The 21,306-nt window shown below is 39.8% G+C and overlaps 1 protein-coding gene across 2 annotated transcripts in view; it reads right to left on the reverse strand.

Moving 5' to 3' along the window:
* Nucleotides 1-21,306, reverse strand: part of DYM (dymeclin) — a 213,763-nt gene that overhangs the window by 125,566 nt on the left and 66,891 nt on the right. For both annotated transcript variants that reach the window (XM_072416728.1, XM_072416729.1), the window contains exons 8-12: nt 18,318-18,500; nt 17,687-17,865; nt 16,050-16,175; nt 11,826-11,939; nt 8,524-8,618 (exon numbers count right to left, since the gene is read on the reverse strand). In XM_072416728.1, the coding sequence (XP_072272829.1) occupies nt 8,524-8,618; nt 11,826-11,939; nt 16,050-16,175; nt 17,687-17,865; nt 18,318-18,500 (697 nt within the window). The remainder of the gene's footprint in view (nt 1-8,523; nt 8,619-11,825; nt 11,940-16,049; nt 16,176-17,686; nt 17,866-18,317; nt 18,501-21,306) is intronic.

The raw sequence follows: 21,306 nt of genomic DNA on the forward strand, positions 1-21,306 counted from the left end.
AAAAAAAAGACTTTCATCACAGTATTACCAGATATTTGAATGCAAGCGGAGGATTTAAAAAAAACTTTCTAATGCTGGTAGATTTTATTTCATTGGAATTTTAACTGCTAACTCCTTCAACATTTTGGTAAAAAAAAATACCTGAAATGCAGGTTTGCACAGTGGTGGAAAAGTAAATATACGAGATATCAATTTGTTGGCGGGAGCTCTGCAGGGAGACTAAACTAGCCTGTTTTCAAAGGAAAAAAAAAAGACTTTTCTGGAGTAATGAGATCAGTATGTTGGCATGCACAGCCACAATCTCTAATCTAAATTGAGCAGAAAGAATACAAGTAATGACAGGCTGTAATCCATTCAAACCATTACACTTAAAACATTGCAGCCAGTCAGGCCTGGACTGGCCCCTTAACAAGCTACACAATCCAGGTAAAAGAGCCTTGCAGCAGCTCCCCGATTTATTATCGCACGGATCACAAAGGAGAGTGCTGCTCTCTGCTGGATGACATCGGTCCTACACGTGAATCTTGCCAAGGCCAATTCACACTTCTCAGTCTGCGAATAGCGTTGTGTGTATCTAAGCATAATATACATGTGTTATGGCTCAGTGGGTTTTAATGTAGCGTTGTGCATGTTCCTGATTATCAAACCTTCAGTTTGGTTTTTTAGTATTTTTGTCATTTACAGTTTACTGTTTTGGGAATTTAGAAGGTGACAAAGTAAAGGGAAAAAGAAAAAAAATATATATATACATAAACATACAGTATTTCTCGGAGATATTCTTTCAAGCTGGGTGGGAAGAAGTTGTAGGTGGGTGTCAGCCACTGACCCAACTACCCAAAAACAGACGGGTGAAATCTATCTAAAAACAGTCTGGCTAAAAGGGTCTGGGGAGGGCAATGATATATATATATATATATATATATAACACATACACACAACTGACCATGCAGTAACAGCTGAAGCACTACAACAAGGTGACAACACTGCTCCAGCACAATGATACCTTGATGCACAGCAGGTCATAATAAAAGAATCAACAGGTGGGCGTTGAACAGGAGAAGATCTGTATTACAAATGTCCCACAGAATGTGAGCTTTATAGGGATTTTTTTTATATTTTGACTTTAAATTGACTTTTTGTAATAGAACTATAGCTTTCAATGTAGATATGCATACATGTACATATGTGTGTGGTATAGAACTGCCAGAAATGCAGTTTTCTCTTCTTCAATGGGTCTGATTTATCAAAGTTCTCCAAGACTGGTGAAGATAAACTATTATGGGTGAGCCAACAAACCTGGAATGGATCTAGTCCAGGATTAAAAGCATTTGCCAAAATAGTGGCAAATGATTTTTAAGAAATCCTTTCCAGGTTTGCTAGATCACCCAGGTGGACCGAGGATAGTCTATCTTCTCCAGTCTTGGAAAGTTTTAATAAATCAGGCTCACCTGTTGATCCTGCCAGTAAAGTAAACCTTACTGTGATGGCATGGTAATTATGCTGAAACTGTACCTGTTTCAGAACAGAGTTGTCACCGTCGTGTAGATTAGGTCTGCCTGCACTCGGCTTTATTGGGATAAAAAAAAAAAAATGTTGCAGGAGTGATTATCAGCATTGTTGTTGCTTCAAAGGAGTTAGAAACTGAAGCCCAGACTTTGGAGTCTTTATGACCCCTGAGATTGAATGGCCCCACAGTAGAAGCAGCTAGAGAGGTCAGTGATCGCTTGTTATAAAGCTCCTTGAAGACTTAGTTCATAGTCCATAATGACAGGATATAACACTTTTTAGTATAGGGGTCCTTTAATTGATGTTGAAAGTGTTTCCATGTTGAAAAAACGAAATACTTTAAATGAGCACCCATATACTCTTACAGGCCCACTACACCGATCTCTTCAAAGAGCAATCCTATCACTGGTTACCATTTTTGCCTTTTTATGTCCCAGTTTTTTATTTTTCCCAATAGGCATCCATCACAAGGGGCGAAGGAGACGGGTCAGCGGAACCAGGGCGCCGGTTGGAAACGTCACAAAAAGGCAGATGAAGATGAGAGATACAAGTCCGGTGTTGTGTCATGCACAAACAAAAATCCTGCTGCTGGTTCTCAGGCTTTCTTCTATATACATATATAACAAAATCTTATCCTGTCACCATTATCTGCACTTCCTATAAAACATGCCAAGTATGCAGACAGCCAGCATCTACAGATAAGAAGTGCTATCATGCTATTCATGGAGCTGTCAGACAGTTGTCTCATGGGAAGTAGTCCACCAAGACAGCGGGAACTTTATTCACACATTAACCCTTCCTCCCTGTTCTCCCGGTTCAGTAAACATTACTAAAGTACTGGAAAGACATAGAAAACTAGAGAAGAAATGGTCTGTGTGAATGATAAATCATATAGGATTAAAGGGCATGTGTATATAACACACACCTATCGGACACTTTATTAGGTACACCTTGCAAGTACCGGGTTTGACCCCATATAGTCCATATTAACATGATGGCTCCAGATTTGTTGGCTGCATATCCATGCTGTGCATCTCCTCTTCCACCACATCCCAAAGTGCAACCCCCAGTCCGTGGCCCTGACAGGTGGGCCGCAAGAGCACGGAGACCAGCAGTGGTCTACGGCTCTGGCCAGTGCACCCCCCCAAGCTTCCTGCACATGCGCAGTCCATAGATTTAGTGGGCTGTGAGCCCCAAAAGGTTGGTGACTGTGGCTATTTAAAGTGGACCTGTCACCAAACTTTATTTGAGCGTAGATAACCATTTTATATAAAGTTATCTTTTATGTCACACATCCCAAGAGGCTGCTCCTTCTGCGCATGCTCGATCTCCGTCATGCGCAGAAGCACCTTTTTCCTGCCAAGGTAAAAAAAAGGGCTGATCTCACACATGCGCAGTGAGATCAGCAATCTTTTTTTCCCCCATTTACAGCAGGCTTTGTAATCTGATCTCATGCCTGCACAACATAGCCAGAAGAAGAGAGAAGAAGAAGGAAGATGGCGGCGCCCGGAGCTGAGAAGAAGGAGGATTCTAGGACAGCATGAGACCAAATCAAGGACATCGCTGGAGGTATCTGCAGAAGTAAAGGTAAGTTTGAAATTTTTTTGTATTTTAAGTATAGTTCAGCTTTAGGTGTAATGAACTCACTGTCATGTTCATGAAAACAGTCTGAGATGATCTAAGCTTTGTGACATGGCTTGTTATCCTGCTGGAAGTGGACATCAGAAGATAGGGACACTGCGGTCATAAAGGGGGGAGACATGGTCAGCAACAATACTAAGGTAGGCTGTTGCTCAGTTAGTACTAAGAATTCCAAAGTGCACCCAAAACCATTATACCACGACTGCTAGCCAGAACGGTTGATACAAGGCAGTATGGATCCATACTTTCATACTGTCGATGTCAAATTCTGACCCTACCATCCAAATGTTGCAGCAGAAAGCGAGTTAGAAAGGTTTCACATTTACAAAAAACAATTATAACAAATCCCTTTCAAGTGTTTTTACCAGATTAAGAGATAAAATAGGAAGTCATTGTTATGGTTTCCATACAATGAATTTTCATTTTTACACCAATTCTTTGTAGCCAAATCTGTCACATCCAGCATTATTATGGTGCAGAAGGGGCCTATATCTTTGGGAAGGTAAGGCAGCTTTGTCTCTACCTAACTTGTATTTCTGCACTTCAAGTTCTATATATACAAAGATATACAAAGCCCTGTTATATAGCAGACCCGTCTGACAAGGCAGGAAGCCTGATTTTATATTGTTGCATTTAGAAAACACAGGTCAGTATTCTCCCCTGGAAATGTTTTAAAAGCTGGGTGAGAAGAAACTGTAGGCGGACAGAGGCCCCTGTATTATTATTATTGCACAGTATTTATATAGCGACAACAAATTATGCATCGTTGTACAAAGTCCATAGTCACGGCACTAGCTGTCCCTCAAAGGAGCTTACAATCCAATGTCCCTACCATAGTCATATGCCATAAACACAGTCTAAGGTCAATTTTGGGCGGAAGCCAAGTAACCTAACTGCATGTTTTTGGAATGTGGGAGGAAATTGGAATACCTGGAGGAAGCTCACGCAAACACAGGGAGAACCTGCAAACTCCTTCCAGATAGCTGGGATTCAAACCTGGGACCTAGCACTGCAAAGGCAACCACTGAGCCATGTATTGTGATCAAGCTTTTCAGTAACCACCCGAGCGGTTACTGAAAAGGGCCGGATGGTGCACCCAGCTAAAAAGAGCCGCTCTTGTCCCTCTCCAGACTGAAAATAGACTGTGAAATGAAGAGAAGCAGACTGATAAAATCTTTTACTTTCTTCCTATCACCAAGTCCCTTGTTTGCACATGCAACAGAACTGGCTGTTGTGCTGCATAACCTTCCACTACTTGTATTAAGAAATACCATTTAATGATGAATTAATGAATACAGACTTGCGTCAATTTGCCTGGAGTTTGGATTGAGGCTTGGGGACAGATAATGGAAACCTAAACTAGTGAGGGAAAGCCTTAACGCAGACTGCAGATGTTCACTAAATAGTACAATAAACTGTTTCCTAGTCTGTGCAATGCAATTAAACACAACAGCTTCTGAATTTCCAAGAAGCCATGCTGAAAATAAACTCAAAGAGAGAGAGAGGGAGATAATGGCTGTTTTATGAAGCATAAAACATCCATAAAGTACATGCTAAAAAGTATTTGCTCACTACTGATAACCATGGAGGAGAAAGCATTCAACTCGTGGACATTCACTGACAACCATGTCGGAGAAGGCATTCAACATACAGCTACTCATTATCGCCAACCACAGAGACAAAGACCCAACACACTGCCTTTCATCATTGACAATCATGGCAGAAGAATGCAACACCATGCTGTGCACTACTGATATTCACAGAAATGCCACGGTTAACTACTGATATCCATAAAGGACAATGAAATTTCCCGCATTTCCCACTTAAGAGCTGGAAGACAGCAAGTGGGACAGGACAACACCTCAAGGAACGTCAGGCCGAGAGTCAGAAACAAAGTAAAAAGAAGGCTGAATACTGAATATTTTAGGACTGCAAAGTCAAAATCATTTTGTTTTTGCCAACTTTAGGTATACAATTATAGCTTCCGACCTTGACTCCACAGTCCTGGAATAAACAGAATCTTCTTCAGGTTGATTAGTAAATGGTTCTCTTTAAACTCCTTTAAATCCATTTGGAATATTCTTCTGAAATGTCCTTGTCATGTGACAGGTAAAACAGCGCTACCACCATTATCATAATATATGTAAGGTCTGGCTGTAACTGCATAGGAAAGAATGTGCCAAATTTATAACATGTTTGTATCATCCGAGGTCGCCTTGCACACTCTTGCTGATACAAAATGAATCCTTTTTCCGTTGTGTAAATGCCATCCTTTACAGCTGCGTTTCGGCTGCATTTAAGCAGCTTCCAGCAGACGCAGTCATAAATTAAAAAGAAAAAAAAAAAAAAAGAGGCCAATTTCCAGAGCTTAGTAAAATGACGCTGTTTGATGTTCTACACCGTGAAGCAGATGACCTTAAACAGAGGGATGGAAACCCAGGTTCCCATGTGCCAAGATCCAGCGGCACACGTGGTCCCATCTCAGTGGGCGCTCAGTTCCCAGGAAAGGAAAACTTTTGCCGTGCCAGTTGAAACACTGGGGGAAAAAAAAAAAAGGCGTTTGGAAAATTCCCCTTTTCAACACTGGATTTTGTTGGTAAACCAATTAGTGCTAGCAAAACTAACAGCTGTTCCAGGAAAAGTGACAATTGCCTGTAGGAGCAATTCAGCGGTTGGCTTTATTCCGCATCCTGAAAAGCGAACAGGGCGCCACTGGCATCACCGGGAGGCCATGTGAATGACTGAACTGATGCGCTATTTGGCTTGCGGTGTCATACAATGAATCCTTATGATGAGTGGAAGAAATTAAAATAAAGACTGTGTTTACATACTGCTGGCCACCACTTCCTTACGATTTATGACTGATGCCCAAAGACGACGTAAAAATACATAATGACCAAAAAAATAGTTTGATATGAAAAAACTTATTGCAAGCTTCTACATCTTTGCTTTTTCTAAATCTACCCATGGAAAAAGCAAAGCAGAAAACAATCTCACGACCAACCAACCACTGCAGAAGCAACAGTTTGGGTAGGTGAGAAAATGATTATTATTATTATTATTATTATTATTAATAATAATAATAAACAGTATTTATATAGCGCCAACATATTACGCAATGCTGAACATTAAATAGGGGTTGCAAATGACTGACAGACAGACAAATACAGACAGTGACAGGAGGAGAAGAGGACCCTGTACCGAAGAGCTTACAATCTAAGAGGTAAAATGACCTCAATTGCTAATATTCCCTCCACAGTAAGCAATTAAACACTCGTTTTTCATGTCTTCCATCCATAGCAACATATTTGTAAAGAGCGCGTCACTACAATCTGCCTGTCCGACTGCCTTCATTGGTCCATGGGAATTTACTTTGGTGTAAAAACAAGTAACGGGCCCATTTTCTGGAATAATTTGCCAAAACCCCCAGAGAAGCAAAAAATACCCAATTCCCCACTTCTTACATTGTAAGCTCTTCGAGGCAGGGTCCTCTCCTCTTCCTGTGTCACTGTCTGTATCTGTCATTTGCAACCCTCATTTAATGTACAATGTTGAGTAATATGTTGTCACTATATAAATACTGTTTATTATAATAATGATAAAAACATGGAGAGTCTATGGGTTTACGCACAATCCTTTTCACAGCCCAAGGACATAAAAAAATTATCTACAATAATTCAGTGTTCTCCCCAGGCCCCTTTTAGCCCGGTGCACCACCCAGCACTATTTAGCAGCCTCCTGGCTGTTTCTGGGTGGCCACTGAAAAGTTGGGTGACAATGCAAAAGCAATGGACAGTTTAGGTATATTACAAAGATGATGGAGAATGGGACATACTAAGGGGTTGGCCATTGGAAATTTGATACAAAGTATAGGGGGGGTAGAAAGTTGACAGAATTATTGGGGTTACTGGATTTCATGGCCACAACAAACCTGGGAACACTAAGTTGGGCATGTGTTGCCGAGCCCACTTTTTGACTATCCGCCTACATCTTCTACCCACCAAGCTGCAAAATTTTTTCTGGGGAGAACAGTGATAATTACTATTAGGACACTATTTTCTGTAAAGTTGCTCCTTTAAATTAACACACAAATTGGTTTTCTTCTTTTTATATTATCAGTCGCAATTTATTTTATGTTGTATTTAGTGTTGTATTGTATTGTGTCTATGGGACTTCAAAACACCAAAAATACAGAATCAGCTCTTCAACATATAAGGGTCTATTCATAAAGCAGTGAATCCGGCATTCACCTAAACATCTCCTGGTATAGAAGGTTTCCTTATCAGGTCTATTTGTTTTAATTGCAGTAATTGATTTTCCACCAGAGAATGTTTCAGTGCATGGTAAATTCACTGCTTTATAAACAAATCCCATAGCGTTGGAAGGGCCAGTCCTTGCATGCCTACACTTCCCACAAGTACGCAAAATAAAAAATAAAAAAACCCAATGTTCCTGCAAATCATCTTATACTGCATATAATTCTGCATTTTTCTTTACAAACACACATCGTAGTTCCTTTAAACACTATAAATCCCATTGAACTCCACTTTCCTATTGTATCTTTTCTACAGAGAGTCACTGAAAGTTCAAGTAAACACTGTAAAAGCAAACCTTGAAGATTTAAAGCAATTTCTAGACTGAGGAATGTTACAACAAGGCATGCACAAGAGGTAGCCATATTGTGAGGCCTTGAGAGGACATTCCCTGAAAAAAAAATGAAGTTTGGACAATGCCTGAGCTTTGCACATAAAATAAAAACAGATATATGTAAACTCAGTACTCCATATGCTAGGTAAGTCACATCAGGCACTTTTTTGGGTGCGATGTAAAAGGCTCCTTACCCCCCATACTTCTCATTTCACTCAGAATTAGGTCAATGACCAAAAACAGCCATGTGGTTACTGAAAAATGCTGGGTGGTGCACCCGGCTCAAAAGGGCTGGGGGGAACACTGGTAAAAATAGAGATATAGAAATATATTTCTTTACAGGTATTTAAATATGAGAGAATAACCTTTTGCATGGGGCACACAGATTATATATTACCGGCATTAACAACAGTGCATATTTTTTATTTAAAAGACCCCGTTACCAAAATTACACACAAAATCACAGAAAAATCAAGTATTTTAAATGCTTACTTGCACGATTGTCCTTACTTAAAGTCATTTTTACCAACATACAATGTAATGTGCCTTTCAATTTGCTACAGAATTCAACTACTCCAGAAAAGGTAGTTTTCCTAGCAAAATCCTCACCTTACTTGCACGTTCAAGCTTCTCCTCTTCTGAATTATTGTCGGTTGGCTTAATAAGTGTTTAGAAGAATTCTTTTTTTAATAACCCTTCCCAAAATGATTTACTGGCTCTTTAAGTTACCTGATGATCCTCTGAGCAGCATACTGGTGGAGGGAGCGGAACTGAGCGGACATGTTGGCAAGGGCCGCCAGGCAGTTGGTGTGAAGGTACTTGTCCTGCAAAATAAACAGAATATATTTTAATTATGCACGCTGATAACACTACAATTGTGTGCTATATCATATATCTTGGAGAAGAATATCAGGTTTACTAAAGAAGACAACATGCTATCAATATACATATACGTGTACATGCAGGAACACAAACATTCACTATCTGTGAATGTGAAGCTGCATCTTTTTATGTAGGTATGCCATACTTATGTGGTCTACAACACCATTTATTACTATAGAGCAAATGTTCCTCTACCAGGGCTCTGTGGAACTCCAGAGATTGATAGGGGTTCCTTGAACAATGAGCAATTTGTGCCTCCCAGGTCATGGACCACTCACAACAATGATCTTTTTGGATATCTGTAAGGGGGGCATACTTTCAACTAAACAGTAGCATTCTTCTCACTGACCACCCAACTAATGTACTGTGAGCTATGAATATTTTAATAATTGCAGGGGTTCTTTAAAAAGCTGATATTACCAGTTTTGATCCCCAATATAATGTTGGGAACAACTAACAGTGTTGGTCACAGATATAATTATCCTGAGATCTGACTCCTCGTAGCATATAGCATTTTTAAATCTGCAGCCATCATTAAAATAATACCTGGTGATCCTATCATGGAAGTTCTTCATCAGGAACGTCCTGTTATTTACAACAGCAGTGTTCCTATGTAGTCATCCTTTCATATGGGATTCTGAAATAGTGGCCATTCCAATTACAAGAACATGGCTCACTGTTGTCACTATAAGGAACCTTCCCTGGGAAATGCCAAGCAGTCCTAATTGGAGTGTAAGATAGTATATGAGGAGCATGAACTATATTCAACGAATGATAACAAGTATTTTATTCAAAGAACTGATATGCACAATGACAGTATTTAGCTTGTGTTCCTCATGTAAGCAGGGGAATGCAGGCCACTGAGAAAACCAGATACACCAACATTGCAGAACTGCAGCAAATAAAATGCAGAAAAGCCTCTACTCCTGTTTACCAACACCGGGGACCTCCAAACGACCCCTCCAAGTATAATTTATTGGGCATAACTTTGTTACAGATTAGGTAATGTGGTCACATAGTAACTCGAGCTATTACAATTAATTTTCATTTAAGGAATTTAATCTGAAACCTGGAATGGGGCGGCGAGGATTTTTCTTTTAATTAAATATGTGCGGAAAGTTGATGTCACTCTGAATACCGACTCCAGCTAGATGTTGGCTGTGACTGCTGGCATAGCCCGAACTCCGAAACCCGAGCCTTTCGAAACGAGCAACCCGCATTAGTCATTGTGGAATATTTAGCACAACAACACGCAAAAAAACAAAAACCCACATCACCATCTCTTCAAAAAACACAACAATGGTTGCGATGTGCAGGGATGTGTAGTCTGTGCAATCACTTTGTTGCCACCGGCAGCACGGTGGCTCAGTGGTTAGCACTCTGGCCTTTGCAGCGCTGGGTCCCAGGTTAGAATCTCAAACAGCGCACTATCTGCATGGAGTTTATATGTTCTCCCTGTGTTTGTGTGGGTTTGCTCTGGGTACTCTAGTTTCCTCCCACATTCCAAAAACACGCAGTTTGGGCAGTTGGCTTACCCCCAAAAAAATTGTCAATAAACTGTATTAACACATGACTATTAACACATGAGGTAGGGACATTAGATTGTGAGCCCCTTTGAAGGACAGCTAGTCACATGACTATAGATTTTGTACAGCACTGCATAATATGTCGGCGCTATATAAATACTGTGTAATAAAACTAAAACATTTAACGTGTCGTGCTGAAATATATTCACTTTTGTTAAATTATATCTAAAGGCACATTTTTTTTATGTTTTAGTGCGAGAAATATATAAAAGCCTTAGTAAGGTTTTTTTGCCCTTCTCTTCTTGCATTGTACACACTAGAATAAGTAAGACAAAATCCCAAATAAACCCCAGGTATGTCACCAAAAAGTGTTCTATTTTCCATTTAACCCTGTTGCAGTAACACTTTGGGCTCTATTGATAAAACAATGAATGTGACATTCCTCCCTCAAACATGGTGGGAATCAATTACTGCCATCACATGGAAGATTCCCACAAGTGAATGTCTGATTCTCTGTTTTTATAAATAGAGCCCTTTATGTTTAGGAGACAATGATCACCCAAACAAATAGGGTGAAAATCACAAGCCGGACACAGCAGGGGTTCTGATACTTATCTTCTGTATAAATGGTATACCTTTCAATAAAATTTCATTTTTTAATAACAGGGTTTCCATGTGGAAGTTTTAACTCTATAATATCTGTATATATTCTATATACAAGGGGAGCAGTATTTGTTCATTACAGACTTAACTGTGTTACTGCTCCTTCTAACAATGCAAATCTACATCCCTTCTGTGTGACTGATATCTCAAGTTGTGAATCTATTGCACGGAGATTTAAGAGGATTATTTACAAATCTGTAAATTTTATACAGTTATCCCTATTTAATGTACAGCGCTGCGTAATATGTTGGCGCTATATAAATCCTGTTTTTTAATAATAATATTATTATTATTTTTATTATTAAAAAAGGTAAATGAAGAGGAAAATGCTGCAATACCTACACGAGTGATCACTGAAAGTACAACATACTGATACTTGGGAAATAGTCTGTAGCCACCAGTGCCGGCACAGATGTGGCTCACATGGGAACACCTAATAGAAACATGACAGTATCATTGGTATTCTTAGGCAACTTCATAGCCATCATTCTTAACCAGGGTTCCATGGAGCAACTGGGTTCCTCCAGAGGGTTCCAGAGATTCGCTGAGCTGTCATCTTCTGATCTGATGGTTTGGCATAGATCAAAAAGTAACGTCACTGGGCATAGCAATAATTATCTTTTTTTCCAGTCTATAATGATGGCATTGCCACAACCAAAGTAAGGGGACATTTTTACACTGACCATCAATATAAGCAGCATGTAATCCAATGTATTTTTAACAATAATATTTTAATTGGTTCTTCCGCGGTGTAAAGGTCAGAAAAGGTTGATTTAGTTATTATACCGCCCTATCTACCAGATGAGAGGTACACTAGGCAGGGTACACTGCATAACTGCTTTATTAGAGACAAGAAAGTAAAAATATAAGTGAAAAAAATAAACAGAAGCCATTTGCCCAATGTGCCAGTGTTACTGAATATTTGTTTCTATCGCTTCAGCTGGGATTTACCATACTCACCCTGGTGCGGGTCATGTTGTACTGAATGGTTCGGATCACTACTAAAATGAGAAGACTGCCCAAAGAGATTTCAGTCAGCACACGTTCAGAGTACCAAGTGATGTTCTTTAGTATCTGTAGACAAAAGACATTTAATATTACCAGCTGAAATCATACGATAGGATCAATGTATAATTTACAACACAACTCTGGGCAACGGGTTAATCATACAGTTCAGATACACAACTAAACGCTCAAATTTAGTGTTCAAACCAGAAATTTTTTTAAGCCGGGTGGGTAGAAACTGTAGGTGGGTGGCAACCCTTGTATTGTGATGCAGCGCTTCAGTAACTACCCAAAAAAAGCCGAGTGGTTACTGAAAAGTGCTGGGTGGTGCGCCCAACTAAAAGGGGCTGGGGAGAACACTGAAATAATTTGAAACTCTGGTCAGCCAATCTTGTAAGACCCCGGTGGTGTGTAAGCTAAGTTCTGCAAAGCATGCAAAACAACGTTAACTTCAAAATCAGCTTGCACCATTACACATATTACAAGTCAATGATATCCAACTGTGCAAATAGAGTTCTTACTAGATGCACCAGTCATAGTACATGATAAGCCAGATCTGCAGAAATGTTATGACCTATGATCGATGAAGATTCTGCACTAGATAATTGCTTTCGGTAGAATGAACTGAAACATTCAGAGTTTATTATTAATATTAATCAGGATGTATATAGCTCCAACATATTATGCAGCGCTGTACATTAAATAGGGGTTTCAAATACAAGACAGATACAGACAGTGACAAAGGAGAAGGAGAGGACCCTGCCCCAAAGAGCTTACAATCTATGAAGTGGAGGAAGTAGCACACAATAGGAGGGGAGATATGGAGTAGTGGGAAGTAGTGAGGGTTTAGGAGACAGAAGACGATGGGTAGACAAGTTTGAAAAAATTTGTTTTGAGTGCTCTTTTAAATGAGCAGAAAATAGGGGCAAGCCGAATTGGATGAGGAAGACCATTCCAGAGAGTTGGAATGGCAAATGGATTCTAAAGAACCAGCATCTGCAGATTTGATGGTGGGTGGCAGTAGGCTGATAGAAGTTACTTGTAGCGTCCCCTCGGAGGCAACTAGTCACTGGCATGAGGAAATGGTGACTGCACCACAATGAGCTTTTTTATAATCCTAGCGGACAAGGGGAGAAGTGGAAATCTGGTTTAAAACAATGGGATGCATGTAGACAGACTCTTTTACACATTCTAAACAATAAAAAAGTAATGAGTTAGCAAAAGGCAATAAACATGACCTGATTCCCCCATCCAACACACAGTGTCAAGTAGACGTAGATCATATTATAGAAAACACATGGCAGATTGATTCAATAGAAACCAGTAATTCCCGTCTACCGCTTTTCACTCCGTAGTAAAAGATCTCACGGTAAATCCACGACATAAAGCCTGAATGACTTTAAAAGGATCATATTTATTTATTGTTCTGAAACATGAGTGAATAAGATCCAGCAGAAAATGTTGGCCAACGCTGGAGATGGAGCTGGAACGCTGCCCTCGCCTCTGGAGTCAAGATATCAAAACCGCAGGACACAAAGCCCAACAGAGAGCAGGGAAGAGAGGGAGGAGGAGAGGAAATGTAAAGTGTATGAGGACTATGTCATCTAGTTTCTTTACATTTATTGCCACGGCTTAAAGTGAAACTCAGCCATGGCCACTGTCTAATGTTTGCAGTTAGCCTTATGTAAGCCCTAGACGTCATATATGCCAAGTACAGGATTTGTATTTCTTTCCAGATTTACGAATATCTGCTAGTAGAGCCAGATAAAGGATGTCATTTTACTTTACTGCAATCAATTTTTTGGGGGGAGACAATTAACCTAACTGCATGTTTTTGGGGGGAGACAATTAACCTAACTGCATGTTTTTGGAATGTGGGGGTAAACCAGAGTACCCAGAGGAAAGCCACGCAAACACAGGGAGAAGCTGCAAACGCCATGCAGACTGAGTCCTGGCCAAGATTCAAACCTGCAACCTAGTGATGCAAAGGCCAGAGTGCTAACCACTGAGCCACTGTGTGTATGGGGAATGTTCTCTTTTAGAGCCCAACCTGGAGTTTGCCTTTAAGTCCACGTTAATAAATGTTTTAATCCACAAGCACAATCTGGAGCCTCGGGAAACATTTACTTCTTTCCGACATGCTAGAAAAATGTCCCAATTCAGCAGAACTGAAATAATTATCTCCTGATGAAAAATTAGATTTATTTCCCATGCCAAGTGCTGATGCGTTGTGAGCCACACACACTGGAAAAACATTTCATGGCAGAAAACATGAGGACAAGGGTGGCATTTTGTGATTAAATGGCAGAAATGATATAGAAGGTAAAATAAAAATGAGCTTGGCTCAATTATGCTGATTTTGGGGCATAGCTACAAAGAGAATTGCTTCAGTGTATAGCACATGAGTATGTTATTACCTGATCACACAAAATGTCGTCGTGTAGTCATTGTCTGATAAAAGAATGTTCATACTTCATATTTTAGCATTTGCTAAAGACATGCTGGCTGAGTAATTTGGACTCACTGGTTTTGTTTTTGGATTACACCTTTATAATGCCAAGTACAGAATTCTCACCCAAACTTTTCTGTAATAAATAATTATAATACAGAATATAGGTGTGAGACATCCTCATGACTGGTGCAGAAGTTGGGTGCAGATGGAAACTGATTGATGGCAATTTAGACAACCAACATCTACCCCAATTCCAGTTAAATATAGGGATAAAATGTAAATGTTAGCTGTTACCTGCCAATTTTTGTCAGTCCTGTCCTAGGATTTATACAGCACAGCTCTAACTCTACTCAATTCTAAGTTTCAGTAACTGGTTTGGCCTCTTCCACAATTTGTGATTGAAAAGAAAGAAGCACACAGATGAGTTTTTCTCTCATTTAGCTTTCTGCTCCTTTCAATATGTTACTTGCTGAGCATTGAAACACAACTGATTGGCTTCCTGAGCTGCCATTCCCCCGCAACCCCCTAAAATCTGAGTTCTGCTGTACAAGGAACTGCAAGGTATATGAATATACAGAACAAAAAGACACAATTGAATTCAGGGTTTAATTAGCTTGTATATCTTATAACTGCTCAGAGATTGGTTCTAATTGTTAATTTTGGGTAGGATGAAATTTTAAATGCAATAAATTGTCACCTGGAACAATCCTTATTGTGCTCTATATCCCCCCTCCTCTCAGATTCAAGCAGGGTTCTCTCCTCCCCCTGCGTTATTGTTTGCATCTGTCTGTCATTTGCAACACGTATTTATTGTACATTGATAGCTAAAATGTTGGTGCTATATAAATACTGTCTAATAATAATAATAATGGGTAAGAAAGCATGATATTAGAATGATATTAGCTGGTTAGGAACACAAATCACCATGAATGTTTAAAACCGTGTAAAACCGATCTATTTGCCATAAACTGTATCATCCTATTATTGTGTAGGAGTAGAATTGATTAGATCAGTGTTTCTAAGCCAGGCTTCCTCCAGAGGTTACAAGGAATTCCTTGAGCAATGAGCATCTTGTGCCTCTCAGGTCAGTTTAAGTGACACCAATCATCTTTTTGGCTATCTGTAATGGTGACATTCTTCCAACTAAACAGCAGCATTCTTCTCACTGACCAACCAACTAATGTACTGTGAGCTGTGACTATATTATCTATTGCAGGGGTTCTCTGAAGACCTCTGACCTCCAGAGGTTGCTAGGGGTTCCTTGAGCAATGGTGCTTCTTTGGAGCAATTGGTGCCAGAGGTACCAATTGGTGCCTCTTTGGACAGTTTAATTGACACCAGTGATCCTTCCACACATCTGTAAGGGTGACATTCTTCCCACAACGAAGTAGGAAGCATAATTCCTACTGACCACCACTTTAATGTACTGTGAGCTATGGATATAGTAATTATATCCGGGGTTCCCTGAGACCTGCAAAATATTTTAACATTTCCTCCATGTTTAAAAGGGCCATAAAGGCCGCAATAGACAATTGCTGTCATGCACACTTTGAAGGACATCATTACATGACCTGTGCTTAGGTAGCCTTTGCTTAGTACTACACCAAAACTAAACTGTATAAAGCAAATGAAATAATACCATTTAGCCTCACTTATTACTTAGTAACTTAGTTCATTCGTGAAACTTTAGGTCATCTCTTGTATTATTAGACATAATAAAGTCTTACCACTTCATGAATTGAGCGATTGAAGCCATCGTCTTCTGTCAAGATGAGAAGAATGATCAGAGCCATATACACGTGATGGGAATTCCGCTCCTCGACATGGTACAAAATCTCTAGTATTGGCAGAACCTTCAAACACAACAGAGAAGTGTTATACCACAAATCAGAAATTTTATATATTCGCACCAACAAGAGCGAAGAACATCATATAGAATGATAAAACAATTGATGACTGTTTAAATATTTTTGGATACATATTTTATAGTCAACAGCAAAACTATATGAATTTGTTGCATTGTTAAATATTTGATAACAAATTGCTTGTTTATGGTGCTTCATACCAAGACTGGTCATAAATAGCTTCATATATGGCTACTTTAAAAGCAAATACCTTACATGTTCCTCATGGAAGGCAGCTCACAGCTTCTTGCTGCATATTGCCCATAAAAAATTCCCACCACCACTTCATAAATGCATGCAGTTCCTTTTAACGTAGTATCTAGTGCTCCCTAGATACTCACCAACATATTCCAATAGTTGTTACAAATAGTGACATCATGATTGGTGAAGAACACAGAAAAATCATTGCCTCAAATTTGTCTCTCTAACTACAAACAAAAAAATCCTGCCCAGCAAATCTGAAAAAAAAGACAATACTCACCTCCTCATTAGTACTCCACCCCACAGACTCACCTACTCTGCAATCCTTTCTGACTAGAATATGCTCAACACCATTAAATTCACCACTTGGGGGCACATCAACCAACCAGATTGGACTCTGTGGACTCCAGGTCAGCACAGGTCAGAAGAGGGACAAAGAGGAGGAAGGAGAAGAGGAAGGAACCATGCAACTAGCGCATAAAAAAATGCAAATTGCTAAGAATATAAATTTAAAAATTGAGCAGGGGTCTTTAAGAATGGGGGGGGCGCTATGCCATAGGTAAGTTTACGCTTACCCTGGGGTGTCAGAGGTCCCTTGAAAACTGTTGTCTGTCAGCTGCATGGCTGCCACACATTGCTCACCCAGAAACGGGGATGAAGGCGTTTTAGGTAAGCCACTTATTTAAATTCTATTACAGTCCAGGTGCACAACAACAGTGCAGCAAGGAGGACATAAAACTTACTTTTCTACTAGATTTAGGCAAGTGACCCAAAGTTTTGAAGCTTGTAGATTAGAATGATAGACAGGCAGCTGGCATTTTAAAAAAAAAAGTGGTCTGCCTGCTTAAAGCATAACTAAAGTTCCACTTTTAAGAATTCATGATCAGGAAGGTCATTATTGCAGAAAGAAACAGGCAAAGACTTTTCTGCAATAACCCCTCCTACCTGCCTGATCACTCAAGGTACTTGGTAAAAACTGAGCTGCGCATGTACAGTGTCAGCATTAGTTGCCAGGACACTTGGCAATCCCAGCTTCCTCTGCGCATGCGGAACTCCCACATACTGCACAGGAGTTACGCTATCCTATTCCGGCCACTCAAAATGGCCATAGATCACCAACAAGAAGAAAAAGGAAAAAGAAGATAATAGCGCCCTGCGAGGGAATAGGGACAGGTGAGTAGCACAGGTTTAGTTCCACTTTAATTCTCTTAACACGGTCTTCTCTTCCCATGTAAATAAATCACCTAATAAATACTTACAAGGCTCTCGATGTCTGTGCGTGCCAGTACATAGGTGCGAACGTTGCTGTTCTGGTGTAGTAATGTGTACAGGAGTAGGGTGGCCTGATCGGACGTTTGCTGATCGCAGAGGGCAGTGTACAAACTGTTGAAATTGATCTGAAATGAGTGTGGGTTAGGGCTGGGTGGAACTGAGCTGTCTGGAAAAAAAAGTAGACATTGTCCTGGGTTAAAATAAAAAAAAAAAAAAACACACATTCCTAAAATTTTAGGAAACATATCACCTAGGTCATGTGGAAATACTTCACTTAACATAAAGCTTAAAACTCTTCATGCAAAAACCTAAAAACGATTTGTAACCTAGAATAAATGTTTCTAAAATACTTTACAATCTTGGGAGTCCCTAAGTGAGGGCTGTAAGCACAGTGTTGTCCCCAGCCCCTTTTAGCAGGGTGCACCGCCTGGCACTTTTCAGTAATTACCCAGCCGGTTTTGGGTGGCTATTAAAAAGCTGGGTCACAATACGGACAAACACCCGCCTACAGCTTTTTTCCCCACCCAGATTTCTGGCTAGAATACTAAAGCATGTATGAAATCAAAACATAATACAGTTTCGTTTGGATCAGCCCTTTAAATTACAATGGCAACATACCTTGTGTATTCCTGAAAGAAGTGATAGCCTGGCGGAAAGGATTTGGACAATCTGGTGCATCAGTTAGGTTGGAGAGGACCAGAAGAAGGAGCAGGCTCTGGTTTGCAAGGGGTGATGACTGTTCCTGCTGAGGGGTTGGTTTGCTACCCACACCTCCGAGCGTTAACACAGTCCAAAGTCCGCCTGAAAGACAATACGATGACCACATTAGTGAAATTGTGCTAATATTCCTGATCATTGTATCAACATTTCTCTTTGGTGTCTAAAAAAAAAAAAATTAGTTATTATAAAGAACAAGCTCTTATTTGATTGTGAATCTTACATGGGCACAATATTTAAAGCAAAACAGGGGTCTAATTAAAGTACAATTATAAAAGTATAACATTGTAGTATATTGCAGCTTATCCGTTGTTAGATGTGGTGGCTGCATTCAAGTACACTTTCTGCAAACAATATCAGATGATCCTGCAAGAAAAAAAGATTTCTGTAATTTGCTCTGAACTGCAATCTCAGTAATTGACACATTTCACCAATATTTTCTGCAGACTACAGAAAACTTTCTCACATGTAATAGAGATGAGGACAGAGGGTGATGTTGTTTGTAGTCCAAATCAGAATAGCTCAGTTCCTTACTAGTAAAGCGATGTAAACCCTGAACCTAGAATTGTGTTACTAGAAGATCAGAAAAAGAGTTGAATAAAAATTAATGCAGCTGCTAACTTTGTGGGGATTAGAAATGTTTTAAATAATATTTTAAAAAGATACCTCTACTATTTACAAAATTTTGCACTGCAGAAAATAACATTGCAGGACGTTTTTAATGGAAAAGGCTAATCTACTTTATGAATTGGAAAACAAATAATTTAAGGTATAAGGAAATTTTCTAAATTTAGTGCAGCTGAAAAGTTTCTTGCACATCAATGTCATTCCAGTGATTGACAGCGAGTCTTCTATTCGACTCGTGTGGTTCTTTAAATCAAACAGCACTTCACTTTAATATGCTCTGGCAATAATAAAGTCATTCTTTTTACTAACTGCTTAGTATTAAACATTCCAGATTCGTGATGTGTCTTCTACTGGAAGCCCAAGAGACCTGTCAAATTAAATTCCACTAAAACTGTCACTTGTCCTCCTTGGAACTGACACTCCACCAACTAAATATAAAGGATTAAAGAGATCTCTTTCTTCAGCAAACGAAGAACAGTTTTTGAATCCCTCTAGGTGAAGGCTCTTAACAATTCCTTTAAAAGTGCAGCCCCCAAGTTGGAGCCAAACGCTCCCACCCAAAATCAGCTGTACAACAAACAAGCGCGGGCGATGAGGTCATGCAGGAATCGAGCGAGCTGCCCTTCGCAGCCTGTAAAATGCGGCAGGCGAGGAAAAACATTCCAATGGCCTTACATCTTCTGCACAACCATCAGAGGTAGCTCTCAAAAAACCAGGACTGTGGAACACAAGCAGTCAGGATGCAAGCCTGCTGGGTTCGCTAAGAAAAGCAGGTAATTTCAGGCGACTTTATGAGGAACGTGTGACTACTGGGCATGGCAGGCTTGTAAAAATTTCATCAAGGCCCTTGTACCCGAGATGAGATCAGTAAGATGCTGAGACTCTGGAGAGATGTTCCTCTGGCAACCAAGAAACAAATTGTGATCCATCAGCTAGCAGATTTGCAGAGCGGTCACCGAATTACAGAAAACAAAGCCTGAAATAAAAATAAAACCTACAAATGATGTCAAGAAGAATAAGGAGCTGTCCTATTTCTATTCAAAATGGCCAAGTAATTTGTAAAGGTGTCCATTAGGTCCAGGCATAAGGTGACAAGCCACCGACTTTGGGATACCTGTAAATGCTGCTCACTGGTCAATCGGAAAAAGATGGACAAGGTCAAAAAGTTCGCTGCATTTTCTCTGTACAAAGCAAGCACGGAAAGTGCATGGAAGGTGCCTATCCAATAGCAAAATACACAGAGATCCATCTGCAGAAGTCCTGCAAACACAGTAGCGATGTAGAAAACACCTAATTCACATCTTGTGTAAACAGCAGCAATCTTGCACTTCTGTAAGATAGTTGTGAGCCTACAAACAGTCCAAAATCATAATGCACAGTGGCAGGAGTTTTACTTTTGTCTACTTCACCCCAAACTAACAAAAGTAGGGTTTAAGTTAAAGAGAACCAAGATTGAAGATGCTGTGCCAAAAAAGGTGAGCGGAGTCAAATGGCTAGTGATCAGTATTGTATATAGGTTTCCAGCAGCTGATCTTTTCCTGAGTACGGACTTGCCAACCCCTTTTGCGTTCTCTAGTTGAATACGGTCATCCTGGTAGAATGAAATACTTAACATCATGTTTTAGATGTCTCTCTAAAGATGGCTGGGACCATTTTTAACAAGCAGCAGAAGAGATAGTCATGCACAGAATGGGTAAAAATTAAAAAAATTAAAAAAAGCAGGGAGATCCCTGCACTGCACATGTTCAGGTACAACTTCCCCTTCATCAAGGAGAACCGTGAGCAGCACAGTGATAAAATCACAAATTCTGACTCCAAATCTAGAACTAAAATTTCACTTTAAAAAAAAAAAAAATTAGACGGATCATTAATAAAGAAAAAGACATGAGATATCCCTCTTGGACTGCCCAATTGCTCCAAGTATCTGTCAAAAAGACTAAGCTCACTTTAAATAGCTCCAAAAAAAACGAACAACCGGACCCCCTGCACTCATTAAGAAACTTAGTAAAAATTACAACAAAATAATGGTTCTTTTTTATTTTGACCTTTTTGTGTTTTGTCTTTGATTGGAGCATTATGATTCAAATGAAAAGCCAGAACTGAGGATCTCTACTCCACCCCTCATCCGGTGCCATCCAGTTCCCCTCTACTCAGAACTCCGACAATTCACAGCGAAACTGGAAACCTTGTTTACGCGAATTAAACTAAGCTCTTTTCATGTTAAAAAAATTCAGATATTTCTCGACTTGACCCCAGTCCAGCG

This window comes from Pyxicephalus adspersus, chromosome 6, assembly GCF_032062135.1.
Source record: "Pyxicephalus adspersus chromosome 6, UCB_Pads_2.0, whole genome shotgun sequence".
Taxonomy (NCBI): Eukaryota; Metazoa; Chordata; class Amphibia; order Anura; family Pyxicephalidae; genus Pyxicephalus; species Pyxicephalus adspersus.